This window comes from Pogona vitticeps, chromosome 10 (genome assembly GCF_051106095.1).
Source record: "Pogona vitticeps strain Pit_001003342236 chromosome 10, PviZW2.1, whole genome shotgun sequence".
Taxonomy (NCBI): domain Eukaryota; kingdom Metazoa; phylum Chordata; class Lepidosauria; order Squamata; family Agamidae; genus Pogona; species Pogona vitticeps.
Genome location: NC_135792.1, coordinates 4,182,781 through 4,206,150, shown reverse-complemented (window position 1 = coordinate 4,206,150; position 23,370 = coordinate 4,182,781). Strand labels below are relative to the sequence as shown.

At 44.8% G+C, this 23,370-nt stretch overlaps 1 protein-coding gene across 1 annotated transcript in view; it reads right to left on the bottom strand.

The window, feature by feature from the left end:
- NKD1 (NKD inhibitor of Wnt signaling pathway 1) overlaps nt 1-23,370 on the bottom strand; it is a 105,119-nt gene that overhangs the window by 19,753 nt on the left and 61,996 nt on the right. The window contains exons 4-5 of the mRNA XM_020807559.3: nt 22,243-22,300; nt 2,604-2,710 (exon numbers count right to left, since the gene is read on the bottom strand). Of these exons, the coding sequence (XP_020663218.3) occupies nt 2,604-2,710; nt 22,243-22,300 (165 nt within the window). The remainder of the gene's footprint in view (nt 1-2,603; nt 2,711-22,242; nt 22,301-23,370) is intronic.

Here is a 23,370-nt window from a genome sequence, read left to right as displayed (position 1 = left end):
GGACCTCCAGGGAAGAAGAGCCAGCCTATGTAGCCCTGGGCAAGTTGTACAGTCCCAGGGCTCCCCCTAGAGGAAGCGAATTAGTAAAGTACTTCTGAGGATTCTCTGCCTGGAAAATGAGCTGTGGAAAAGGTACAAGCTTGCCCATTGCTACGTGCTTCTGGAAAGAGGCAACCTGTTCCAACCTGAGTGTGTACCCTCTCCTCCAACCATTCCTCCTGCAGCAGAAGGAAATTTCAAGTGGGTGGGATCAGCAGCTGTCACACACTGAGCCCCAGTGGGTTTTCCAACCCATTCCCCCATGCTTCACCAGCCGGGCAGCAAAGCTAACAAAACAGCTAGTTATGGCACTGCGTAATACCCGAATAGGATTCTCATGTTGACTTAAAAGCAGAGAACAGACGCTACCCAGAGCACTCCAGATGATGAGGATAAGAAGAATGCGTTTCTTGACCAACTGGTAGGGCACAGATCGCCATCAGCCTGGAAGCAACAGGCAAGCTGTTTCGACAGCGCCAAAGTGTCTGGTTCACGACAGCGGCAGGCAGCCTTTCCGATGGCCCAACTTGGCGTTCCAGCCATTGCATGCATGAAATCTTGCTTCATAAGCAAAAGCCTGAGGACAGCGCACAACGCCTGGCAGTTTTATGATGTTTGTAAGTCTATAAGGAAATAGCCCATCAGACCCGTTCCCAGCAAGACCTTTCTTCCTTGCCGCCATCTAAGCAGATGGATTTCCCGCACCGCTGGGGTCAAGGTCGGATCGCTCGGGAGGGCCCAGAGAGATGAAAGGCTTTTCACAAGCATCTTTTTCCACCAGGAAGTTTATAACTCGAAAAGGAGGGCTGCGGACTACAAAGAGGAACCGGGAGGGGAGGGGGGGGAAGAGCCCAAAGAAAGCAAAACAAATTGTGTGCACATGGACACAAAAGCCATAATTATATGGCAGAAGAATCACAGACGGACACATGAAAAGGAATGAAGGATGAAGCGTTTCAAGCAAAGGGTTCATGATACAGAAGGTTGGCCTGACAAATGTTGTCTTCCCTTGGCATCAACATTGCAGAGATGGGATTTTTGGTAATTCCGGGATTCCCAGGTCCAGACATCACCTAGTATCCCCCAGACAGATCTCCTCTGGGGGAGGAGACAGAAGAGGACCAAAGAGCGGTCGTCCTCCTGCCATTTTCTGTCTCATGACCCACACTTTTGACTGGGAAGCGCAAAGGTACATCCACCTCCACCCCACTGCTTGCTGGGAGCTATCCCACAGCTCCATGGGAAAGGTAGTCTTGCTACCCATTAAATTCCATGGGGGAGTCTCTCAATCAACTCCCCTCCTGTTGAACAGTGAGGTGAGTCAACAGCAAGCAGCATGACCGTGGGGCATCCCTTTGGCTTCCCAGCCAAAACCCATGGGGTGAAGCAGACAACAACAACAGAAAGAATTCCTTTCTCCTCTTCTAGCCCCAAAAGTCTGCTTAGTGGCTTCTGGGGCAGGGAGTCCTGCAATTATATGAAAATCCCATCCGTGACATTTTAACATTTCTCAGTATCCTCTTCTTGGCACCAACACATCCTGGGAACTCTTCCATGGCCTCCTCTCCATCCAACATTGGTTCTTCAAAACCTGTATTCTGATTCCAACAAGTTATTTCCCCCTGCACTCCACCACTTCCCATTCCAGATGATCAAATATCGCTGGTCCCACTCTCCCTATTCTGGCTCAAAACCTATTCAGGCATTACAGTACTGCTTTTAATCAACGTGTGAGCAGCGGGGCTCCTCCCGGACCCTGTTGTCATGGCCTTCCCCATTGGGAATGCAAAAGGGGTGAACAGGAAAGGCTCCCGATCCAGCTGGAGACTCGCCACACAAGAAAGAGCCCTTACTTGCATGGAGCACACCCTCACCCCCCACAAACACACACACACACACACAAAACAAAAAAATGGAGCCAACGTTGACCAATCATTCTCCCAGATACTTCTGTGAGGGAGGAGACTGGGTCATCTGTTTTTGAAAAAAAGCCCCTTCCATCCTAAGAAAAAAAGGCAAAATGGTTCAGAAGCAGCCAATCAACCCTTTCCTTAAGGCATCTGGGAGCTGTGATTTGTCCCCACCCCACCCCGATCAAAAAATCCCCCAGGGTACAAAGCATGTGAGTATCCAACCACCCTACAGAGGTTAGGTGCCACGCATTTGAGCAGGTAAATGTATTTAAGTTCTGCTAATAGAACAGAAGAAGTTTGAGGAGGCATCTCCAGGTCTTCCTGTCCTACGCATTGACCCACCCTTTGCATCTGCCCATCCCCTTTCCCAAGCACGGACAAACCCCTGCCTCAACTGGACCTCCAAAAAGCAAGACTGCACATCTCCTGAGTTTGCCTGAGCTTCCCTTGAGAGTCTGGAGAATGGGCCATATTTAGGACATCTGAAGCAGGCAAGCAGGGAGAAAGGATTTTTTTAAAAAATGAAATCTACCACACTTGTGAGAAAACCAAGAGGGCTGAAAGAGAACCTGGAGCCACACAAAAAAAAAAAAAATAGTTATCTTGGGGCATTGCAGTAACAGAGGATCAGAGGACAGAATAAGCCCATACCTCAAACTTTAGCTGCTTCTTGGCACTGGCGCGTGTGTCGGTCTCTTTTTCCATTTTCTTTTCATCACTGCTGCAAACTCCATCTGTCTTCTCTGGAGGCAAAGCCACTGGCATAGAGACAAAGGGAAGAAGGGGAGGGGGAAATAAATGAAGAAATACAAAATAAATATCAGAGGAAAATTATAGGAGAAACTGCCTTCAGTTGTCCGATTCGCAGAAACCTTCTTCTCTGGCTATTAATGCGTTAAGTAAACATGGGATTTCATCCACAGTTTTGCCCTGACGTTACTTCCATATGAGGGTCTGCTAAGAGATCTAGCTTTCAGAAAATGGTGAAAAGCCATCTTAATTTTTAGAAAGGGAGCTTCTTAAATTGGTCCGTTGCTTACCCCAAGCATTCTAGAGCCACTAGTACCCATCAGCTCACTTTGCTCTGTGATTGGTCATCAGAAGGTAAACATGGGACTCATTTGCAAACCCAAGAGCGTTGAAGCAATGCGCTGCTTGGAAGTCCATCTTCAACCACAGTTGCAAAGCTGCCCTCTAATTTATCTCTGCCCAGAGATGTTAGTTGAACATTCAACACTGAAAAGTGGAATATTAATAAAAATCGGCACTCATCCGATTTTACGCACACACAATGGAAAAGAAATAGCAGATAAATTGAGAGAGTCACAAATATTGGAGCTTTTCTCTGTAATCAGTAGTGGGTGTTACATTTCTAGTCTTCCAAATAAGGGATTGACAACTCCTTCAGCTCACAAATACCTTTTTGCTTCCATTTATTTATTTAGAGTTCCCATTCCAGATGATCAAATGTTACGTCTGCATGGATGGCAAGAGTAACTACGGAAAGGCCAGGTTGCTGTTTACAACTCTGTATCAAACCACGGTTGCACACTCAGGTTAGCATTAACTCTAGCATAAAAATAACACCCTGACACACCCATCTCTGAAAATGAAATAAGGGTGCAGACTTCAGGAGCTTCTTGAATACAGTGGTGCCTCGCAAGACGAAAACAATTCGTTCCACGAGTCCTTTTGTACCATGAAAATGATCGTCTTGTGAAGCACAGTTTCCCATAGGAATGCATTGAAATTGCCTTCAATGCATTCCTATGAGTTGCCTCACAAGACAAATGCCATTTTTTCGTCTTGCAAAAATGACTGCAAGACGGGGGGGGAATCATCTTGCGAAGCACAGCCATAGGAAGAGCTGTCTTGCAAGTCACGGAAAAATCGTGAGACGCTTTCGTCTTGCGAGTTTTTCGTGGCCCGAGGCGTTTGTCTTGTGAGGTACCACAGTACATAAAACAAACAACTTATGGCAACACTGGAAAATATTAATCTACTTGAACCCAAGTCTTTTCCAAGGCATAGATCTATCTATAATTCTTCCAAAAATGAAACAGATGCACGGCCTTTTACTGGGAAAAGTGTGCAGCTGATTACTGTCAGTCCCACACTTGACGTAGGCTGTAATCTTTCCCAAACCTGCAATGCCCCGTTACATGCATAACCGATTTTTAATGTTAGAATGTTTACATCTTTCCAGAGGCTAGTCAAACAAATCTCAGCTGCCACCAAGCACCAGCTGAATCAAAGCATGAAGCTCCTGGGTCACATATGTTTTCCGCTCTGCACGCTAATCTAACACGAATTACTCTGATACATCTTGACAGTGAGCATCCTGACACAACATTTGGAATGCGCAAGACAAGACCTATTATTTTCCCAGAAGAGCAGCAGAAGCATGAGAGCAGGCGGGCAAGCCACCTACAGCTCCGCGGGGTGATGTTATAGCGTTATTGATTTACCTGGAAATCCTGCCGTGTTCAGTGGATTTACACACCAACAGAGAGGTAGAAATTCCTGCCTCTGTAGGCAGCTCTCCCAAACCCACAATCCCACCGTTAAGACACAATTTCTGGCTATAAAAGGAGAGAAGGGACACTCCCGGAGTGTCAGTGTCCCTACAAAACAAGACGTACAAGCCTATCCTTTATTTTGCCCCTTCCATCCCCTACACATTGAAAAAGCTAAAAGTGGCCGGGTGGTTCCTTCCTGTTTAGCTTAGGAGGGCTGGCGCTGGTGTAGTGCGGCTTTGAACCCTCATAAGAGACTGCTGTTATAAGCCATCAAGTCAGCTCCCTCCTACAGTGACCATATGAATGAGTGTCCTCCAGCAGGGCCTACCCGTAGCAGCCCTGCTCAACTCTGGCAAACCGTGGCTTCCTTTGACTCAATCCTCCTCATATTAGGAATTCCTCTTTTCCTGCTGGCTTCATGTTTTCCCACCATTATCGTCTTTTCCAACAAGCGTCGTCTTCTCATGATGTGCCCCAAGTAGGATAGCTTCAATTTAGACATCTTTTCTCCTAGAGAAAGCTTGATGGCATTTAGGACTCTTTTGCTGATCTTTCTGGTGGTCCAGAAAGAGCTCTCTCTTCAGCACTACACGGACCCAATGTTTTCCTGTTCTCTTTCTTTACTGCCCAACTTTCATCAACTCCTGCTTTAACATACGTGCCAAGATAGCAGTCTCAGGTTTAAATCTTCTGCTATTGCCTAACTAGAGTAAACCCATTCAATCAGTGGGGTAGATGTAAAAGTTGACTTATTTTATTCAGCAGTTGACTTTGTAGGTCCACTTTAGTGGGTGCTAGCAAATGGGTTTAAATCCCATTAGCTCTGGCCAAATTAGGCATGTCAAAGCTCAGTTTGGACTATCCCATCTGCCCCTTCCTTCCTCCACTCATAGCACATCTGGATGCAATACAGAAACAGCCAATAGATTATAGTTCCCTGTTTTCTCTGAACCAAAGAGTTAATCTTGGGGACAATCTAGGCCACTAGTTTGCAACCATGGGTGCCCAGATGTTCTTGGACTGCAACTCCCAGAAGCCTTTACCTGTAGCTGGGCTGGCCAAGATTTGTGGCAGTTGTAGTCCAAGAACATCTGGGGACTCAAGGTTGGGAACCACTGATCGAGGCTCTTAAATCAACGACAACTCAGCTGTGGTTTTGCGATCCTGGCTAGTTCCTCAGGTGATAACCACAGTTTCCCAGTTTGGACAACACAAGAAACTATGACTAAACTGCAAGATCATAATCTGCAGTAGGGCCAGTACATCTTTGACATATAATCTAAGGTGAATTATATCCCTTACATCTCTGACACGGGGCAAATTAACTTGCCTGAGGGATGGTCCGATTTTCTTTTCCACAGTAGACCAACGCTAATATTTTGGCTCTGCTTAAGGATGTAAAACCTCACTTGTCTCATTCTTGTTCCCAATGATGAGGGATTGTAATATTCCTCTCCTTGTCAGTGTGGAATTTTTCTAGGGCTTTTGATCGCGTTCTGAACGCAGCAAATTCAGGCGAAGAATAGGGCATTCGGAGAGCAAACCCGCTGGAGGATAAATGATCTTGACTTTAAACATTGCAGTTTAATCTTTCTGAATATTCAGGGAGCTAAATTAGAGCAAAGTTTTCTAACAGGTAAAACCAGCGATGTGACAAATTAGACCCCTGAAATGTAAGAGCAAAGAATATACAGAGGAATGACAGAGAAGAGGGGAAATTACCACATAAATGACTCATACTTTTTAATATTGCAAGGATTTTTTTGTTGTTAGTTTTACCTGTAGTCTTATTGCTTGGGGACCATTTCCTGTACTATCTCTCCTCTGAATTTCAACACAACTCTGCACAGCAAAATCTCTCTCTCTCTCTCTCTCTCTCTCTCTAATGAAAGCATGTAAATATTGAAGTGAAGCAGATGTGAACTTGTTGTGAGATTACGCATTCCAAGCCAGCGCAGCTAATGGCCAAGAACAATGGAAGTTGTAGTCCATCCAGACTGGGAAAGCTACAAGTTTGTCACTCTGGACAAATAACTATCCCTGAAGCCTTGGCCAACAGAGGAGCAAAAAGTTTAAGAACATCAATAGGCTGCAAACAGAAATATATAAATAATCGCAGACACATAACAAACAAAATGCAAAGGATGGCTTTCAAATATTACCATGTAATACCTACAATGAAACAGAACCTGCCACCGTGATTTATGAGCACAACGGCCCCGATCCTAGCATGCTGCAATGCGTGCACAATTCCCGTATACTCAAGCATTAAAGCTTTTTATTTGTTTACCTAAACCAAAAGCCTATCTTTTTTTCTAATGAGAATGTAACAAAGTTACATTCCAGAAGAGATGTAATGAATGGGAACTTAATGTCCAGTGTAATGTGTAGTGTTTTCTAGTTAACTTTTGAAGCTACTTTTAGGGCATTTTTGGAGAAGTCGGCCAAAATTCTATTGGTGTTCAAATGAGACTTGGCCTAATTGCTGCTAATTATCATGATTCCAGGGTTCCAGCTGAGATGTGCCCTCCTGACACCTCATCGATTAGCCCAAATTAGCTCCGTCGAGTTGGACGAAACGTACACATGGGACTCCCGCCATTTTGAGCGCAATTTTCTTGTGTTCTATGCCATTCTCTTTTGAGAGCTAGGGTGTCTATTTTAAAAAGTAATAATTAAAATTACAACAGAACGCATGACTCCCCTTCTCCCTCGACAAAATCTGGCAGCGTTAACAGGAACAGGAACAACGTATGTAAAAACAAATTCCTTTTCTAAGCTGATTCCGCTTCACGGTACCTTTAACGAAAAAAATCTGGCTTGAGAGGTTATACACCCCAGCGTACCATGTCTGCTCATTTGGAAAAAGACAATGCTGTTGAAAAGCTTGTTGCTGTTGTTGTTGTTGTTGTTGTTGTTCACTTCACTCACGGAAAAGAAAGAGAAGACAAGTGCAATGAAAGACACACAAAACCAAGGATGTTTGCCTGGAAGAATTAAAACTGGCAGCACAATCATCGTAGAAGGAGGATCGAGATCCATGCCAGAGGTTAGCTGCACACAATAAGAACATCCACCAGTAATATTTATTTATTTATTTATTTATTTATTTATTTGATTTGTATCCCGCCCATCTGGTAGGTCAGTACCACTCTGAGCGGCTAACATAAAATATACAAATTATAACAGCATAAACCAAAAGTATCAAATGTCAATTAGCAAAACATAATGAATCATAAATAATAACTAAAAAAGAAGAGAAAAGTAAATTAAATTAAATTAAACGCTGGCAGGAGGGAAGGCCTTGATATAAAGCCAAGTTTTTAATTGAGTTTTAAATGTGCCCAGCGAAGGGGCCGCGCGAATCTCTAATATCCTGCCAACAATATTAAATTTGTCCAGACAAGACTGCTATCTTAAATAAGAGGGAAACGGTCAAAGACTCACATTTCCAGCGTCTGAGCTGTTCGGAATAGGTCTGTGGACAGTATCATTCCTATATAAATATTCACTGACTTCCTCTTCAGGGGTCCATTTCCCCCCCAAAGAGGTACACTTTGGGGTTTAGTAAAACTTTAATCCTGAACTTAGAGAAGCTAGAATGTGCCTCATATGCAGGCCACAGAAAACTACAGGAAGTACTGTATATCTCAAATCTTGGATGTGTCTGAAGAGAGGGTGTGTTTTTTTAAAATTAACTTTCCCCCCCTTCAGACAGCCGATCAAAAAGTCACATGGTGCATCACTTCTGAGATCTTCAGATCCTGACCTAGCTCTTTGGGTTTCCTCAGATGGCCATGTCTTCTTCCCCATAATGCCCTTGTGATTTCTGGTCAGTGGGCATGTTTTCGGTGGTTTATCAGTCTTGCTATGAACATCCCCCCTCTCCCCATTTCAAATGGGGGGAAAATTGCTTTCAGAAGACTGACTGGGGAGGGAGGGGTGTGTTTTGACCCCGCCCACTCCTGGAAGGTGACCTCCGACGAACTCTCGGAAATTGTACTCTGATCACGAATGGAAAAAAAAACTTCTATGTAACTGGATTTCGGAATGTGTCATCATAGGAATGGAGTTTGACTTTTGGAAGCTGAAAAGGATCTCTGTGGCCTGTATGTATGTGTGTTTTGTGCCATCAAGTTGGAACTGATTTATAGGGACCCTAATAGGGGCTTTAAAGGAAAGTGAGATATTTAAGGAGTGGTTTTATCAGTTCTGCTCCCCCAGTGGGTTTACATGGTGGATCCAAACCCCTATTGTACAGAGTCCTAGCCTGTCACTCTGTACCCAACACCACACATGGGCTGTATCTATACCCCACAACAATTCTATGGCCCTAGAAGAAGAGGACTCCCCACTTTCGAATCTGTCCCTCCTCCACACAAGTGGGATATGTAGCTTGGCTTTAAAACAAGATGTTCACCACACCTTAGGCCAGAAAAAGCTGGCATGTAACTCAGCTGGCTTGCTTGAGTCATTCATGTTGATGAGGAACCCCATGGGTTCAAACCATTCTACTGCAAACTCTTGCTTAACACACTTACTCTAAGTTTGGGGAGGCAATGCTCCCTCTAATTTTCAGCCCCGCTGGGTGGGGCTCTGCCCCTCATGTGCATGACTTTGCCCCACACATGATCTCCCCCTGCGGAGGGTTCCATCATGACTGGAACCCAAGGGGCTGAAAACGATCACTGTCAGTATGCAGAGGAGAATAAAGGCTTTGCAGGGGGGGGACAGAGTCACGTGTGCACCTTAGAGGGAACCTTGTTTTGGAGGCATTGAACTAAAACCTGTTCACAGACTCCTGTAAGAAAATACAGTGGCACCTCGCTATACGATGATAATCCGTTCCACTGAAATCACTGTTTAGCGAAATCATCATCTAGCGAAAAGCATTTCCACATTGGAATGCATTGAAACCTGTTTAATGTGTTCCAATGGGGAAGAATCGTCGTTGTCTAGCCAAGATCGGCCATAGGAAAGCCGCTTTGCGAACCGCCGATCAGCTGTTTAAATCGCTGTCTTGCGAAGCTTAGGTCCCGAAAACACCTTTTTTGCGAGCGCGGAGGGAGCTGTCAAAATTGTCATCTAGCGAAAATCGGTTTGCAAAGCAGGGACCAAACATTGTCCAGCGAAATTCCCCCATAGGAATCACTGTTTTGCAAATCGCTATAGCGATCGCAAAAAGTCAATGTCTAGCGAAAAAACTGTCATGCAGGGTACCTGTCTAGCGAGGCACCACTGTACACCAGACTAGGCTGGTGTTCTTGGTGCTCAACCACCCCTTTCCACCACAAAATGCAGTCTAAACAAGGCCTTTGTCTTCCTTTTCACTCACAGAACGATTGCATCTTTCGGGGGGGGGACCCCTGCTACGTTTGTTTCTTCACAGAGCCCTTCTCCTCCGTGTCTTGGCTGTTAATTGGGAAGTATGTGCCTTGAACATCACACTAAAGTGTTCCTTTCCTCTCTGGAACTGGAAATACAACAAAGTGTGTGTGTGTGTGTGTGTGTGTGTGTAGAAATATTACATTTCAAACATTGTGAAATGCTATTCCTACATTAAAGCAAGCTAATTGGCACGAATACGCTTACAGATGTCTTTTGCCGAGGACGGTTAATTAATAACATCTATTTGTGAGAAAGAACAAGGCCAGACAAAAAGCACGGTGGAAGGATGCCGAATCCATTAATGTCAATCTGGATTCTGCAATCTGCCTGTGATTGATTCCCGCCAATGAAGGCCATCAGGCAATACTGCCTTCCATCCTCTAGAATTTCCATTATGAATATTGGCCAGTGGAGAACGGCTGGATTGAATTTCCAAAACGAAGTGCTTGGACAGGGGCAGGATGAATCAATTAAGGTGGCCTTTTCAATTTCGGATATCATGATTAGGAATGGGCACAAACTCTCAGTTCAGTGGTTCGTGCCAGTTCGGCAGACAGCCGAACAAGTGTTCCATGACTCCAAGCTCTACCCGCTCTGGTGGCTTTGCTGCCTCACCTCCTCCTGATTCTGCCTCTGAGTGGGTGCCCACCAGAGTTGGCGGAGTTCCAAACCATCGGACACCTGTTTGGCCATTGGTCAACCTGGCACAAATCATCAAATTAGCCGTTCATCCCCATCTCTACTCACGATCTGAAAATTCCAGTGGTCATTCTTAACATCAACCAAGCTTGCAACAAATACCCACTAAGTCATCTGCGAGTTATTCCTGCACAAATAAAAACGTCGTGGTGGATGGTGGTTCTCAGGTGTTTCTGAGAATCATGCATTTCTGGGCACCACCGTTTGAGCCAAATACAGTACTCAAAAACTAGAAGGTAGCCATAGAGAGTGTCAAAGAGGAAGCAGGGTCTGGCAACCAAGATCTTCAAGAAGCTATTTGGGGAGGGGGAATGATTTGGGAAAATTGAAGGGGCATTTATTTATTTATTTATTTATTTGTTTGTTTGTTTGTTTGTTTGTTTGCTTGTTTGTTTGTTCACTCTATAGATCAAATTTGTTTAAATGAAATTGATTTTTTCTTAATCATCAAGACAATTCAATTTAAAAAAAATGTAAATTATTATTTCAGTCCTGATTTAGGAAGCACTGGATAGCTCAGTGATTTAAATCAATTTGATCTAAATCGAATCCAAATTAATTTACATACCGCCTATATAGCCAATTGCTACTGCAAAAAAATGCAAAACATACCTTATATAATTAATATAAATCCTAGACAATACTCCACATAGAAAAGCAATATGGTTGAAAAACCACAAAAACCCAGTAGCCAGAATTCTCTTGATTCCATGCAGTGTAAGAAGGCAAGCTGTGAGCCTATTTGTATTGCCAGATAGCTATTGGGCAAGTCAGCCTCCTCCAATCATGGAAGCTGTGGCATGCCTGCTTGTGTGCTTGGTCAGACAATGGGCAGCAAGTGATGCCCGAAACACATAATGAACCAATGTTCTTGCTTCCCAAGACAACCCACATCTCTCAAGAGAGACAGAGACCAAAGAGACCTAATTGCCACTTTGGTAGCAGAAACACTGGATGGTAGGGAAAACTTCCTTACCATGGTTTGCTCAGTGGCAACATACAGTAACACCTAACCCAGGTTAATGCAAACTATGGCTTGCCAACCAGCTTCACACTCCAGTTCACAGCAAATCCTTTAACCACAGTGCAGGCATTCAGACATAAAGCTTAATTATGGAAAGCAAACTAGTGTTTTGTCTGACTAGCGTATCATGAAGAGCCACCATTTCTTCCCCAGACTTCTCCTGGCTCAATGGGCAAACATGGCTGACATCTCCCATGTGACATGTACGGCCCTCATCATAAGCAACAAGCAGTTTTGCAAGTCGAAACTGAGAAGTCCTACAACCAGGCAATTATCTTCAAATTCAAATTTCACTTTCAAGTTTTAATTCTAAGACATGAATTAAAAAGTACTGTCACCCCCTGCTAAGCACACGGCTGCTCTGATTAAAATATATTCCCCCAGATGCTTATCTTCAGCTCCCCCAAAATCCCCCTCCCACACTGACTGGAGAAAGGAGGTGGAAGCCACGGAATTAGAACTGGAAGACGTTTACACCTGAGGAAAATCAGATGCCCCACTCAAATATACAACAGGACATATTAGCACTAGATTAGAAAGAGATCACAGACTTTCTCCTTCATCTACAGCTGCCCGTAGTTTCTGCAGATGAATGTTCCTGACCCTGCTTTGCCCAGGCAATGCAAATGCAGGACACAGTGATGAATCAGTAGGTGCACAAAGTTAAGTGCTAATAAGGCGCTATTGGTTGAATTCAACTTGAGAGAAGTTCGTGACTCTGGTGACTCTCTCACTGGGTTAAGTGGGCCACTGCCCCGACTCAGGGGAGCCTTAGCTGTCCAATTCTTGCCTGCATCCACCCCAGTGGCAGCATGGAGGCATACTGAGTTCATAGCAAGCCTCAGGGCAAGTTCTTTCCCTGAAAAGCACCTAGGCCGGAGTTTGGCCTATTCTAGGCTACGAAGCCTTCTAGCTTGGCTTTTCTGCTGGGTAGCTTAGCAGTTTAGGCATCCAGTTGGGAGTTTGATTCTCCCCTGAGCCTCCTTGATAGTGGCTGGTATAGATGATCCACAGGGTCCCTTCCAGCTCTGCTGTTCTAAGATTATTATTAAAAAACGCCACAGTCAATCAAAATTATTAAAAAAAACATTGACTGGTATTATATAACATATACCATTTTAACCTAAAGCCGAAGTATCTGTTAAACTGATTATTATTAGTATTATTAGCATTACATGATCCAGGAAAAAAATAATTTAGCTGTGGGACTGGCAGGTGGGACTCCCTGAACAGAGAATTCTGGATTTTGAGTCCAAAAGGTAAGGTAAAGGTTCCCCTTGACATTCAGTCCAGTCGTGTCTGACTCTAGGGCGCGGTGCTCATCCCTGTTTCCAAGCTATAGAGCCAGCGTTTGTCCGTAGACAGTTTCCATGGTCATGTGGCCAGCGCAACTAGACACGGAACGCCGTTACCTTCCCACCGAGGTGGTACCTATTTATCTACTCGCATTTACATGCTTTCAACCTGCTAGGTTGGCAGGAGCTGGGACAAGCGACAGGAGCTCACTCCGTCGCGTGGATTCGATCTTACGACGGCTGGTCTTCGGACCCTGTAGCACAGAGGCTTCTGTGGTTTAACCCGCAGCGCCACCACATCCCTTTTGAGTCCAAAAAACGAAAGAAACAAAAAAGGACAAAAATGGCAGCACAATTTAGCTTTAAATGGTCACTAACCAGTAACAAAAGCCATAGGAACAACATTCCAACGTTTCAGAAAGGGATGACAGCCACACAAATGCTGGGAAGCCACCCAGGAGCGGCATTACGAGAACGGGATCTGGGACATCTCGGAAACCCCAAGTGACCAACGCTGTTCCAGTCCCATAAACTGGCTCGACGCGAGATTAACATGGATCTAGACGGAATGTCGGCCCTCCCCACTTGACTATAAACAAAGACAACAGATTTCCAGTAGCTTGATTCACGGAATCAAGCCCGCCTCGTTCACCCAAGTATTTTATTTCGAATAACAGCTTCCGTTTTGTTGCCTTTGGAATGCGTGCGTGCGTGCGTGCCTTCTTCCTTCAGAGGGGGGGGGGGGAGAAATATTTTTTGACAGAAGTTGCCAAAACATATGGCAGTTCTAAATTGCTATTAGTTAGCAATTATATCTCTTCAGTGCAAGCACCGTCACCAAACTTCAGCTCTTCCTGCAAAATTGTTTGATGCATTTATAACAGGCAGCACTTTCTCTTTCCAATTAGTGTCCTGGCTGGTTACATTTCATCAACAGCAACTGCCAGATTAAATGCTTTCCTTGACCATCTTCACCCAATTTACTTTGATGTTCACTTTTTTTTTTCAAGCTTCAGAATACTTTTTGGATGAAGATCAGACAGCATTAAACAGAATTACTAATTAATTAAGCAAAGTTAAATTTTAAACACTGTTTGTTGTGTTAGCCAAAAGCCTCAACAGAACAGCCCTTTCCCATCTCTGGGAGATCAAAGGAAAGCTTCTTTTTTTTCCTTCTCTATCCCTCCTCCTCTTCTCCGAAACTAGCACGTTTGGGCTGGGAGGTGTGATGATGAAATGTTGCATTGCTATGCATCAATGCAGACCTTTCGGGTTTGCTTTTTGTAAAATTAAAAGGTCCAAAATCACTGCAATTCCAAAAGTTGTGGAGTTCTGATCTTGCTGTGAGTCAAATAACTGTTTCACCTGCAAACATCAAGCACGTTAAGGGTGTCTGGATCCGACCCAAGGGCTCTCCTCTGTAGGAATGACAGCATCCTCTTCAGGGTGATGGGCAGATGGCGTCAGCAAACATGATCTATTAATCAGACACAATCCACCTTCACGTTTAAGAGGTTTCATTTGGCATAAGCTGCTGCATCTCTTGCATTGGGGGAAAAAATGGGCTGCATTCCATCAAAGCCAGTGCCAAACAGAATTCACCAATCCTCTTTGTTGATTTCCCTGCCCTGCCTCCCCCAGGCACTGCCTCTGAGTGGGCAGCCCACCAGAGGAGGCGAGTCCGGGAACCCCAGAACACCCGTTTGACCGAAACACGAACCGGCACATACCTCCAGTTCGGCAGTTCGTGCCCATGTCTGTTCAGGAGATGCACAGATTTGGCCTGCACAGACTTCTAAGTCTCTTGCCAAACTCCAAACATGACATTTAGCCTGGTTTCGAATCGACAAAACAGGGGCTGTGCAGGCGGACTCTTAGATCGTACCTAAGACACATCCCTTATCCTTCTGCGTTGACCTGGAGAAACCTGCCCTGTGGCTGCAAGTCCAGCTTGTTTGAAAGGATGAGGGTGATGGGCAGGTGAAGAATGAAGGCCTTTCCCTTCCTCTCCTGGCTCAGAAGCAAACATCCCTAATAGCAAAAAACCCACCGCAGAATGGAATTTCCAAGCTATCTTTTCATCAAGTTGACTAAGGCCGGTTCAATTCGGGAAGCCCTCGGGGCCGAATGTTTTCAGACACAACAACCCCATTGTCTTGGCAAACCTCTAAGAAATACCAAAGTAGAGATAGACTGCAGGAATCACAAGGGGAGAAACAGGGCAGATGGGGAGCCAGAAACGATATTGCTTCGGCCAGCTAATGCTATCCCGGCTGGAGCATGCCGAAGCCGACAGCGGCCTGTCGTAGGTCTTGACGCCTACTTCACTCCGAATAGCTACGGAAAACCCAAAGTTTTACTTCGACCGGCAGAACAAGTAGACTTTGTTACCTAGACAGATTACAGCTTTTCTCTCTCCCCCCTCGAGAAAAAAAAAAGGAAAGAAAAATCCCAAACCTTAAAAGCTGCTCTTCATAAAAGCCCAGCATGCACCATGGAATTTCTGACTTGCTTCAGAGACTGAGGCGACTTTTATAGTTTTCAAGTAGCTTCAGGGTTATATTTTAAAAGTTGGGTTTCATCACATGTTTTACATTTGCTGAGGAAGGGGAAAAAAGATATATATATTTTTAGTGAGGGGGGGAAAGGTTTCTGTCCCCCCCCTTCCCCACTCTTTGCCTTCCTCCCTGCTTCGCAGATGTTTCATCTCAATCCTATGCAGGCCTCTGAGTGTGAGCTCCAGTCAACTTTATTCTCCGACGGAGGAAAATGAGAAAACGTCATTTATTTGGAGGAGAGTCAGTCTCCCTCTTTCCCTGCCTCTCCCTCTCTCTCCCTCTCTCTCTTCCCTTCTTCCTTTCTTCTTTTTTATGGAACCACATTTCTTCTGTGAATGAAAAGCAAACGAGAAATCCAATGGCACAAAAGTGTTGGGTCAACCAAAAGCAGCAGTGCTTCTGTATATTTCACTGGGAGATGGACTGTGTCATTAACGTCAAAATTTCCCTACAGACCCCGTTGTGCTTTGGGGTGAGGGAAGATTTCATCACAATCAACAATAATCATCATCCTCTTAGAACGGTAGCACTGGATCCTCAGGTGCAGCCTCTGTCCAGGAGGCACAGCGGGGAATTGAACTCCCAACCTCTGGATCTACTCTTAGATAGATGCCTAAGCTGCTGAGCTATACAGCAAGTCTCCTGCAAATTGATCAGATCTCTCTTATTGTAGAAACCTTATCCAGAAATGCACCTAGTCCTAGAACAAGCGTGAGAAAGACTGGGATTTCCGAATGCTTTCTTTATAGAATAGTGGTTCTTTAAAAAAAATTTATCTAGCAGTGGGGAAAACTGAATATGGACAATTTTCATAGATCTTTGAGAAAAGGACGGGATTCCTTCCTCTTCCCCCACATGCACAATGGTATGATCATTATTGTTGATTCATTCGCTTGGTCTTACTGGCAGACCATCAAAATACAAAGAAATATTACCTGCTTCCCTCTAGTGGCTAATTTTGATATGGTACCTTGGAAATATTTAGAAAGACACAAAAGCAAATCCAAAGCACGTGTCCCTTGGATTTAGGATTACAAAAAACAGAGCATAAAATCTTTTTTAAAAAAAAAACAACAAAGTTCTGTTTAAAACGCTTATTAAAAGTAATTGTAGAAAGTAGTTAGGTTGTTATTCCTTGCAGCTACGTAATGTAAAAATTACTCATTACACCTAGGAGTAACTGAATTACTAGTTGCATTACTCACTTGTCAAAATTAAACATTTAGCGGCAGTTACATTGCTAGAACTAATTACTTCCAAGCTCTCGGCTAGAGGCCATTTAGATGGCCCAACTAGTCCAACTAAATTCAATTAAAGGGTGAAACACATTATTGAGTGATGCATATTTACTTAGAGGCAAATGATATGGAATTCAGTAGTGGCTGACGTGCAGGTTGCCAACAAGATGGCAGCCTTCCAAGCATTGGCTCCTGTTACTTAAAAAAAAAGAAGTAAGACCACAGGCAGTTCCTTGAGGTATCCTTCTGATGTCTCAGATGCACGACAGGAAGACCACAAAGCGCAGCAGACATGCAAACCCCTTTCACACAAAGCTAATGAGTGCTGGCACCAGCCAGGAATGGGTCAAAGTGGATAGAAATGAGTAGCCAACATTTTCTTCTTCAGTGGCACTCACTCTGAGATCTGTTTCCCCAACTTGGAGATTCAGGGAAACGCAGTACAGTGTTGCCTCGCTAGACAGTTACCCCGCATGACAGTTTTTTCGCTAGACATTGACTTTTTGCGATCGCTATAGCAATTCGTAAAACAGTGATTCCTATGGGGGAATTTCACTGGACAATGTTTGGTCCCTGCTTCGCAAACCGATTTTCGCTAGACAACGATTTTGACAGCTTCCTCCGCGCTCGCAAAAAAGGTGTTTTCAGGACCTCAGCTTCGCAAGACAGCGATTTAAACAGCTGATCGGCGGTTCTCAAAGCAGCTTTCCTATGGCCAATCTTCGCTAGACAATGACGATTCTTCCCCATTGGAACACATTAAACAGGTTTCAATGCATTCCAGTGGGGAAATGCTTTTCGCTAGACAATGATTTCGCTAAACAGCGATTTCAGTGGAACGGATTATCATTGTCTAGTGAGGCACCACTGTAGTTCCGGGACTTCGTCCAGTGCCCTCAGATCCTCACAAGACCTTACTGGTGGGTCTTGAGAGAATGCTAAATGCTCCCATCAGCCCTAACATTTGTCCGTTTTTAGCCGGAAAAGAAACAGATGCAAACTCCTCTGTGATCACGGTGATATCGTTACCGTACGGTTGGTTCACAGCCATGAGGAGAAGATTCAAGATGGGTGTCTGGTGCACGGTTTCTTCATGATTAGTTATGTGAGGGTCATAGTGACAGCTTTCCCCATGGGAAGCAATTTTGATGAAAAGCGCGGTGCGATTATTCCATCGTCCCGGCATCTTCAGAGCTCTTGTTATCACTGCCAGTGTGGCAGGAATCCAGCTTTTCTCCTTGAACATCTAAGTTCGACAAGAGGCCGGTTGGAAATCAAAGCCTGCATTATTAATGACATTACCTACGCACAGGCTTCATTTAAATAGCGGAGTAGAGGCTTTTCCTCGGGACTTTTTCAAAGAAAAGACAAGAAAACCCTACAGAGTGCACCCCCCCTCCCAATTTTTTTTTTAATAAAAAAGGCAAAGGCAAAAAGAAAAAAAAGAGAGAAATAAAATACTGTGGAAACATAAATATGTAAAATTTGACTTGTGCAAAAGGAGCGAGTTGTATCTGAAAAATCGCGGCTGCCAACCAAAATAAGTAGAGCGCAAAGGTGGAAAAAGAGAGAGCAAAATCAGTCTGTTTTTCTGGGTGGTTCTTCCTGGAATTCATCCTCCTCCTTCTCCTGGCTACCCCACCCCCACCCGGGTGTTCAGAGCTGGGCCTGGAATTTAAAAAAGCAAATCATAACCCACTCGTTCCAGAGGTGACTCACCAATGGGCCAGGAGGAGGATCTGTCCACCCACCCCAAAAAAAGAAGTTGTGATTAGGAAAGGTATCTTTCCCCCTCACCCGCCCCCTCCAATAAGGTCAGGATCCGCCCCTGCTCCAGGAAACTGCAATGCTAGTGGGGACTCGTGAACTACGAATCACTGTCGAATCCAATTTCAATGGCACTAGCCAGTTGGCTCACACTTAACTTGGGAGTTGTTCATGTTTTTTTTTTTAAAAAAAAAAGTGGGACTTGACTTGTGACTCAGAACCAGTTTTCCGAGTCGCATTCTCGAGTCCCTATTAGGGCTGAGCCTCGCGACCTGCTCCTGCCACCACCACGGTGGCTGCTGCCACCATTCTCAGAAGCAGCCGGCCCGGCTTCCCTTCCGGCAGCCAGCTGCCACCTCCACCCACGCACTCGCCAGCCAGTGAATAAGCTGGCACATATGCAGAGGCAGGGGCTGGCTCGGGAAGGGGAAATTGGCCTGCCGCTTCTGCACTTCTCCACATGCCGGCCCAGTTTCCCTCTCTGTACATGTTGGAAGGGCCATTCACTCGAGATGGGCTCAAAGCTTTGGACTCCAAATTCTGGCCCAAAAGCTCGCGTTCAAACTTGGGACTTGGAGGAGAAACCAACCTCCCCGGTGGACACTCGTCCGTGTAGAGAGCACTGTCTTCTCCATGTCTCCTCTTCTTCTTCTTCTTCTTCTTCTTCTTCTTCTTCTTCTCCTCCTCCTCCTCCTCCTCCTCCTCCTCCTCCTCCTCCTCCTCCTCCTCCTCCTTCTTCTTGTTACCTTTCTCCGCTGCTCAGAATGTTATTTCCTGTTTTGTTGGTTTTGCGATGTTAAGGATTTGAGCTGCTATTTCATAGGTTTGTCATACTGGTGATAGGACATCGGTCGGAAATCCTGACCGGTAGAAATAGAGGAATCTAACTATTTTAAGAAAAGAAAATACGCCCAGAATGTTGTCAGCAGGTGCTAAAACATTCATCTCTACACTTCACATGTCAAAATCTAGATCTCGGTGTCAACAGCCACCTAGAGTGGTCGTTCGACTAGATAGGCGGGGTAGAAATGCAATAAATAAAATAAATAAAAATAAATTCAAAGCAACTACTTGGAAACGAGGGATTTAATCACGAGCCTTTGAAAAAGTGTGTGGATCATATAATCTTATCCTCCAAACCCAAGTCTCCCTTCCTTTCCTGCTCTCGCCCATAAAGTGCATGATGACGTAAGATTTTCCTCTAGCGCAGGGCGAACAGCCTACCTGTTTTCCGACGATTTCCTGGATCTTTGTTCGACCGCAGGAAAATGTCTGCTAAGCTCTACCAGCTTCATGGGTTTTGTTTTTTTGTGGGGGGTTTTTTGGATTTATTTTAACGCTTCCTGCCAAACGAAACCATTTCAACTTGGCACTCAGCTCTGTTCCTCCTTTCTCCACTCCCCATTTTATGCCTACTGGTGCCTCTTCCATTTCCCATGTTATCTGCTGTCAGCTCAGGTGGCTCGTGGTGCCCCGCAGAGCATATAAAAACGTCGACTCAGGTTTAGGGAAACCTCAGACCCACATGCCAAACCAAGCCACCTACAGTTTTCGGCCAGGCTTCTTCTAAGTGCCTTGTCGGCCCATGTCAGTCTGGCTCTCCTTCCTCTGGCCATGAGCCCAGTTACCATGGGCTGGTTCAGCTGGGCGCTGCAGGAGAATGGCAGGAAGAAGCCCGAGCCATCAAAAGCAAAGGAACACAGGAAAGCAAAGAAACAAACTTTTGTCTGTAGAGTTGCTCTGCATAGGCTAAGGTCACCGGGTGCCCTGTTTGCAAAGGACAGTCTTCTGTCCCGTGCAAGTTTGCTTTAAAGCCGAAGAGCCACAAGACTAGCTGAAGTCATCAGAAGCCAGACAACAGACTCTAAGCGTGCATCTAAATAAATACATTCGCATTTGCTTATTCGTTTTGTATGTGTCTCCTCTTTTTCTTTTCTCTTTTCTAGTGATGCACCTCCTCTTTTTTAATAACACACAAGGAGCCCGACTAGTGCACGTTCCGAAACTGCACAGCTGGAAGGAACCTCATGGATCATCAAGTCTAGCCCATGTCAAAGAGGCTTAGTGGAGGAATCAAACTCCTCAACTGTGGCTCCACACTCTAAACTTTCATGATATATTTTGCAAGTCCCCCTTCTCTTGTTTTACTTTGTGTTCCAGGGCAGGACAATTTGTGGTGTTCCACATGTTACAGGCCAACAGTTCTCCTGATGCCCCATTATTGGATATGATGGTGAAGCCCAACAACATCTGGAGGTCCACCAGTTGTCCATCCTTGCTCTACTACTTCTGCGTAGCCTCCCTCCTTGCTTTCTGTCCTTGCAATAAACCATTTCAGGTCACCATCCCGCTTCCACCTTCATCCACGGTAGAGATGAGCATGGACCACTAATTCACCGGTATGTGCTGGTTCATTTTTCGGAATAATAGGTGTTGTCTTGGCTTTCCAGCCCTGCCTCCTCCAGGTGCTGTGTTCGAGCGGGTACCCACTGGAGGAGGTGGGGCTGGAAACCACCAACCACCCACTCATCCAAAAAACAAACCACCAAACCAGTGGTTCGCCATCCATTTCTATTAAAAAGCCAGCTGGTCCCCAAATACTGAGCTGGTCTAGTTCTATCCACTGGTGGGCCGACACAAATCTTCAAAGGCATTTGGCTTCACTTCAGCACGCCTGGTGTGATCATGGTTGAGAGAAATCCAATTGTCCCAAATTTACCGGGACTTATAAAGTCAGGGAAATCAAAGCCAGCCACTGGCAGAAAAAGGGGACCTATGGTCAAGCCGTTTCTTTCCACCAGCTGCTTAGTAAACAGAGTAGACCCAGTTGCGTCCGAGCCCCTTGTCAAGCATCTGCACTGAGTCAACAACCCACTCTCATGGCTTAAGGCGTTTGATGTTTACTTTGTTCTCTCCACAGTTCAAAAGAAAAGCACTAATGCACCAGTCTTCTTACCAAATACAATCTTAATCCCAGAATCCAGGGCCTTTTACTGTTGACCAGTTAAGTCTGTTAAGACCGAAAGGATTTGATCAAGCTTTACATAACAACCCAAAAGTTAAATCCGGCTTCTTTTCTGGACCGATCAGACAGTCCTTTTTATCTTGTCTATTCAGATGGCTTCTTAATAATCAGTGCGGTTGGGGGGGGGGGAGAGGTAATGATTCTGACAACTGGAAAACAAAAACAAAGGATCCAATCTTTCATCTAATCACTGCCTTGTCTCCTCACCATGACTCTGTTACAGAAGATACTCTCAGTCCTCGGATACCGGGAAAGCTCTACCATGTTGCGAAGTGACAAATCCCGAAAGCAAGATTGGTTTAGCTACAAGGATCTTGCCCTTCCACTCAGATCAATGACTTCATGCCCACAATGCATGATACCAATCAAGACGCTGATTCATTTTATATTACAGTTGTCACATGCCTGAGCATCACTAGAAATGCACCCAAAACCAAGAATGAGAAAAGAAAGAACATATGCCCAATCACTGTAGTTTAGAGTGAAACACAAGCAATATAGGCTTAGAACTGCAAGGCTGGAAGGGACCCTATGGGTCATCCAGTCCAGCCCCGGTCAAGGAGGCACAGCGGGGAATCGAACTCCCAACCTCTGGCTCCAAAGCCAGAGACCTCAACCACTGAGCTCGCCAACAGTACATTCAACAGAATTATTGCAGAAAACAATCCTTGGATCATCACCAGTGGTTCTAAAGTAAGCAGAGAAAAATATGTAGCTGGCTTCTTTTTTTTAAGGCACAGAAGTAATACATTCATTTATTTATTTTTCCATAGTTACCTTCCAGGTGAAAGTGTTCGTTTTCAAGAGTCTCCCTGTAGCCTTCCCCAGCTGGATCCTATAGAAATAACAACAAAACCAGGGCACGTATTAGTAAAATTAACTACCGGCAAGAGAGTAACACTTCAACTAAGCAGACAATGCAGGCAGAATTCTACCCCACTCTTGAGCCACCCCTGAACAGTTTGCCAACAGGTTCCAATTCCATTGAGAGGGATTATCGGTTCATGTTTAATATACATCTCCTGGCTCATGAGTAGGAACAAGAAGAAATCTCACTAAATTACCAATTCTTCCTGAGACAGGCTATCTCAAGGCAGTGGATAAGCCTGTCCAGAATTTGTTGATGCCCACCAGAGTTCTCCCCTCTAGCATGAGTTGTCTTTTTCTCTGCAAGGGTTCTGCAACTGACACAAAACGCTTCTGCAGAAAACTAGTCTCTTTTCCTCTGTGAAGGAAAGCAGGCACATGCAAGCAAATAGAGGAAGGCTGGCTGATGAGTCAAAAAGACACACACAACCCATCAGATGCTTTTGATTACTAGGAGTCCATGCAGCAAGGCAGCAGCCCCTCTGGTTAAGCTACACAATTTGCACGCCAGACGTAATGTGAGCAAGTTGTGAAATTTGTGCAAATTGTGCAAAAATTGTTCTCGCAAGCATCAAGACACCTCTTCAGGAAAAAAACAGAAGATCTCAGCTGTATTTCCAAGTCTTGTTTCTGAGGAAGTTGCATGATAGAGGACAAAAAACAGCTTAGGTGTTGGAGAGACCCATTCTCCTTAACCTTTCCTTTAAATTTATTAAGACATCTCTTATGCCCATCCAAGACTGCCATTTCTCAGGACAACAGAAGGAATCGGAGGCCTTTGAGAAATGTCTTTGAGAGGAGTCGTACGATATGTAATCCCTCTCTCCCATTTTCCCCAAAGGAAAGGGATGATCACGTTTCTGAACAAGACCAGCAGGGTTTCCTCACAATCCTGGCAAATTCATTCATTCATTCATTCATTCATTCATTCATTCATTCATTCATTCATTCATTCATTTATATCCCGCCTATCTGGTCATTGCGACCACTCTAGGTGGCTTAAAGTTAACCAATGGATAGAAAAGCGCTATCAGATTA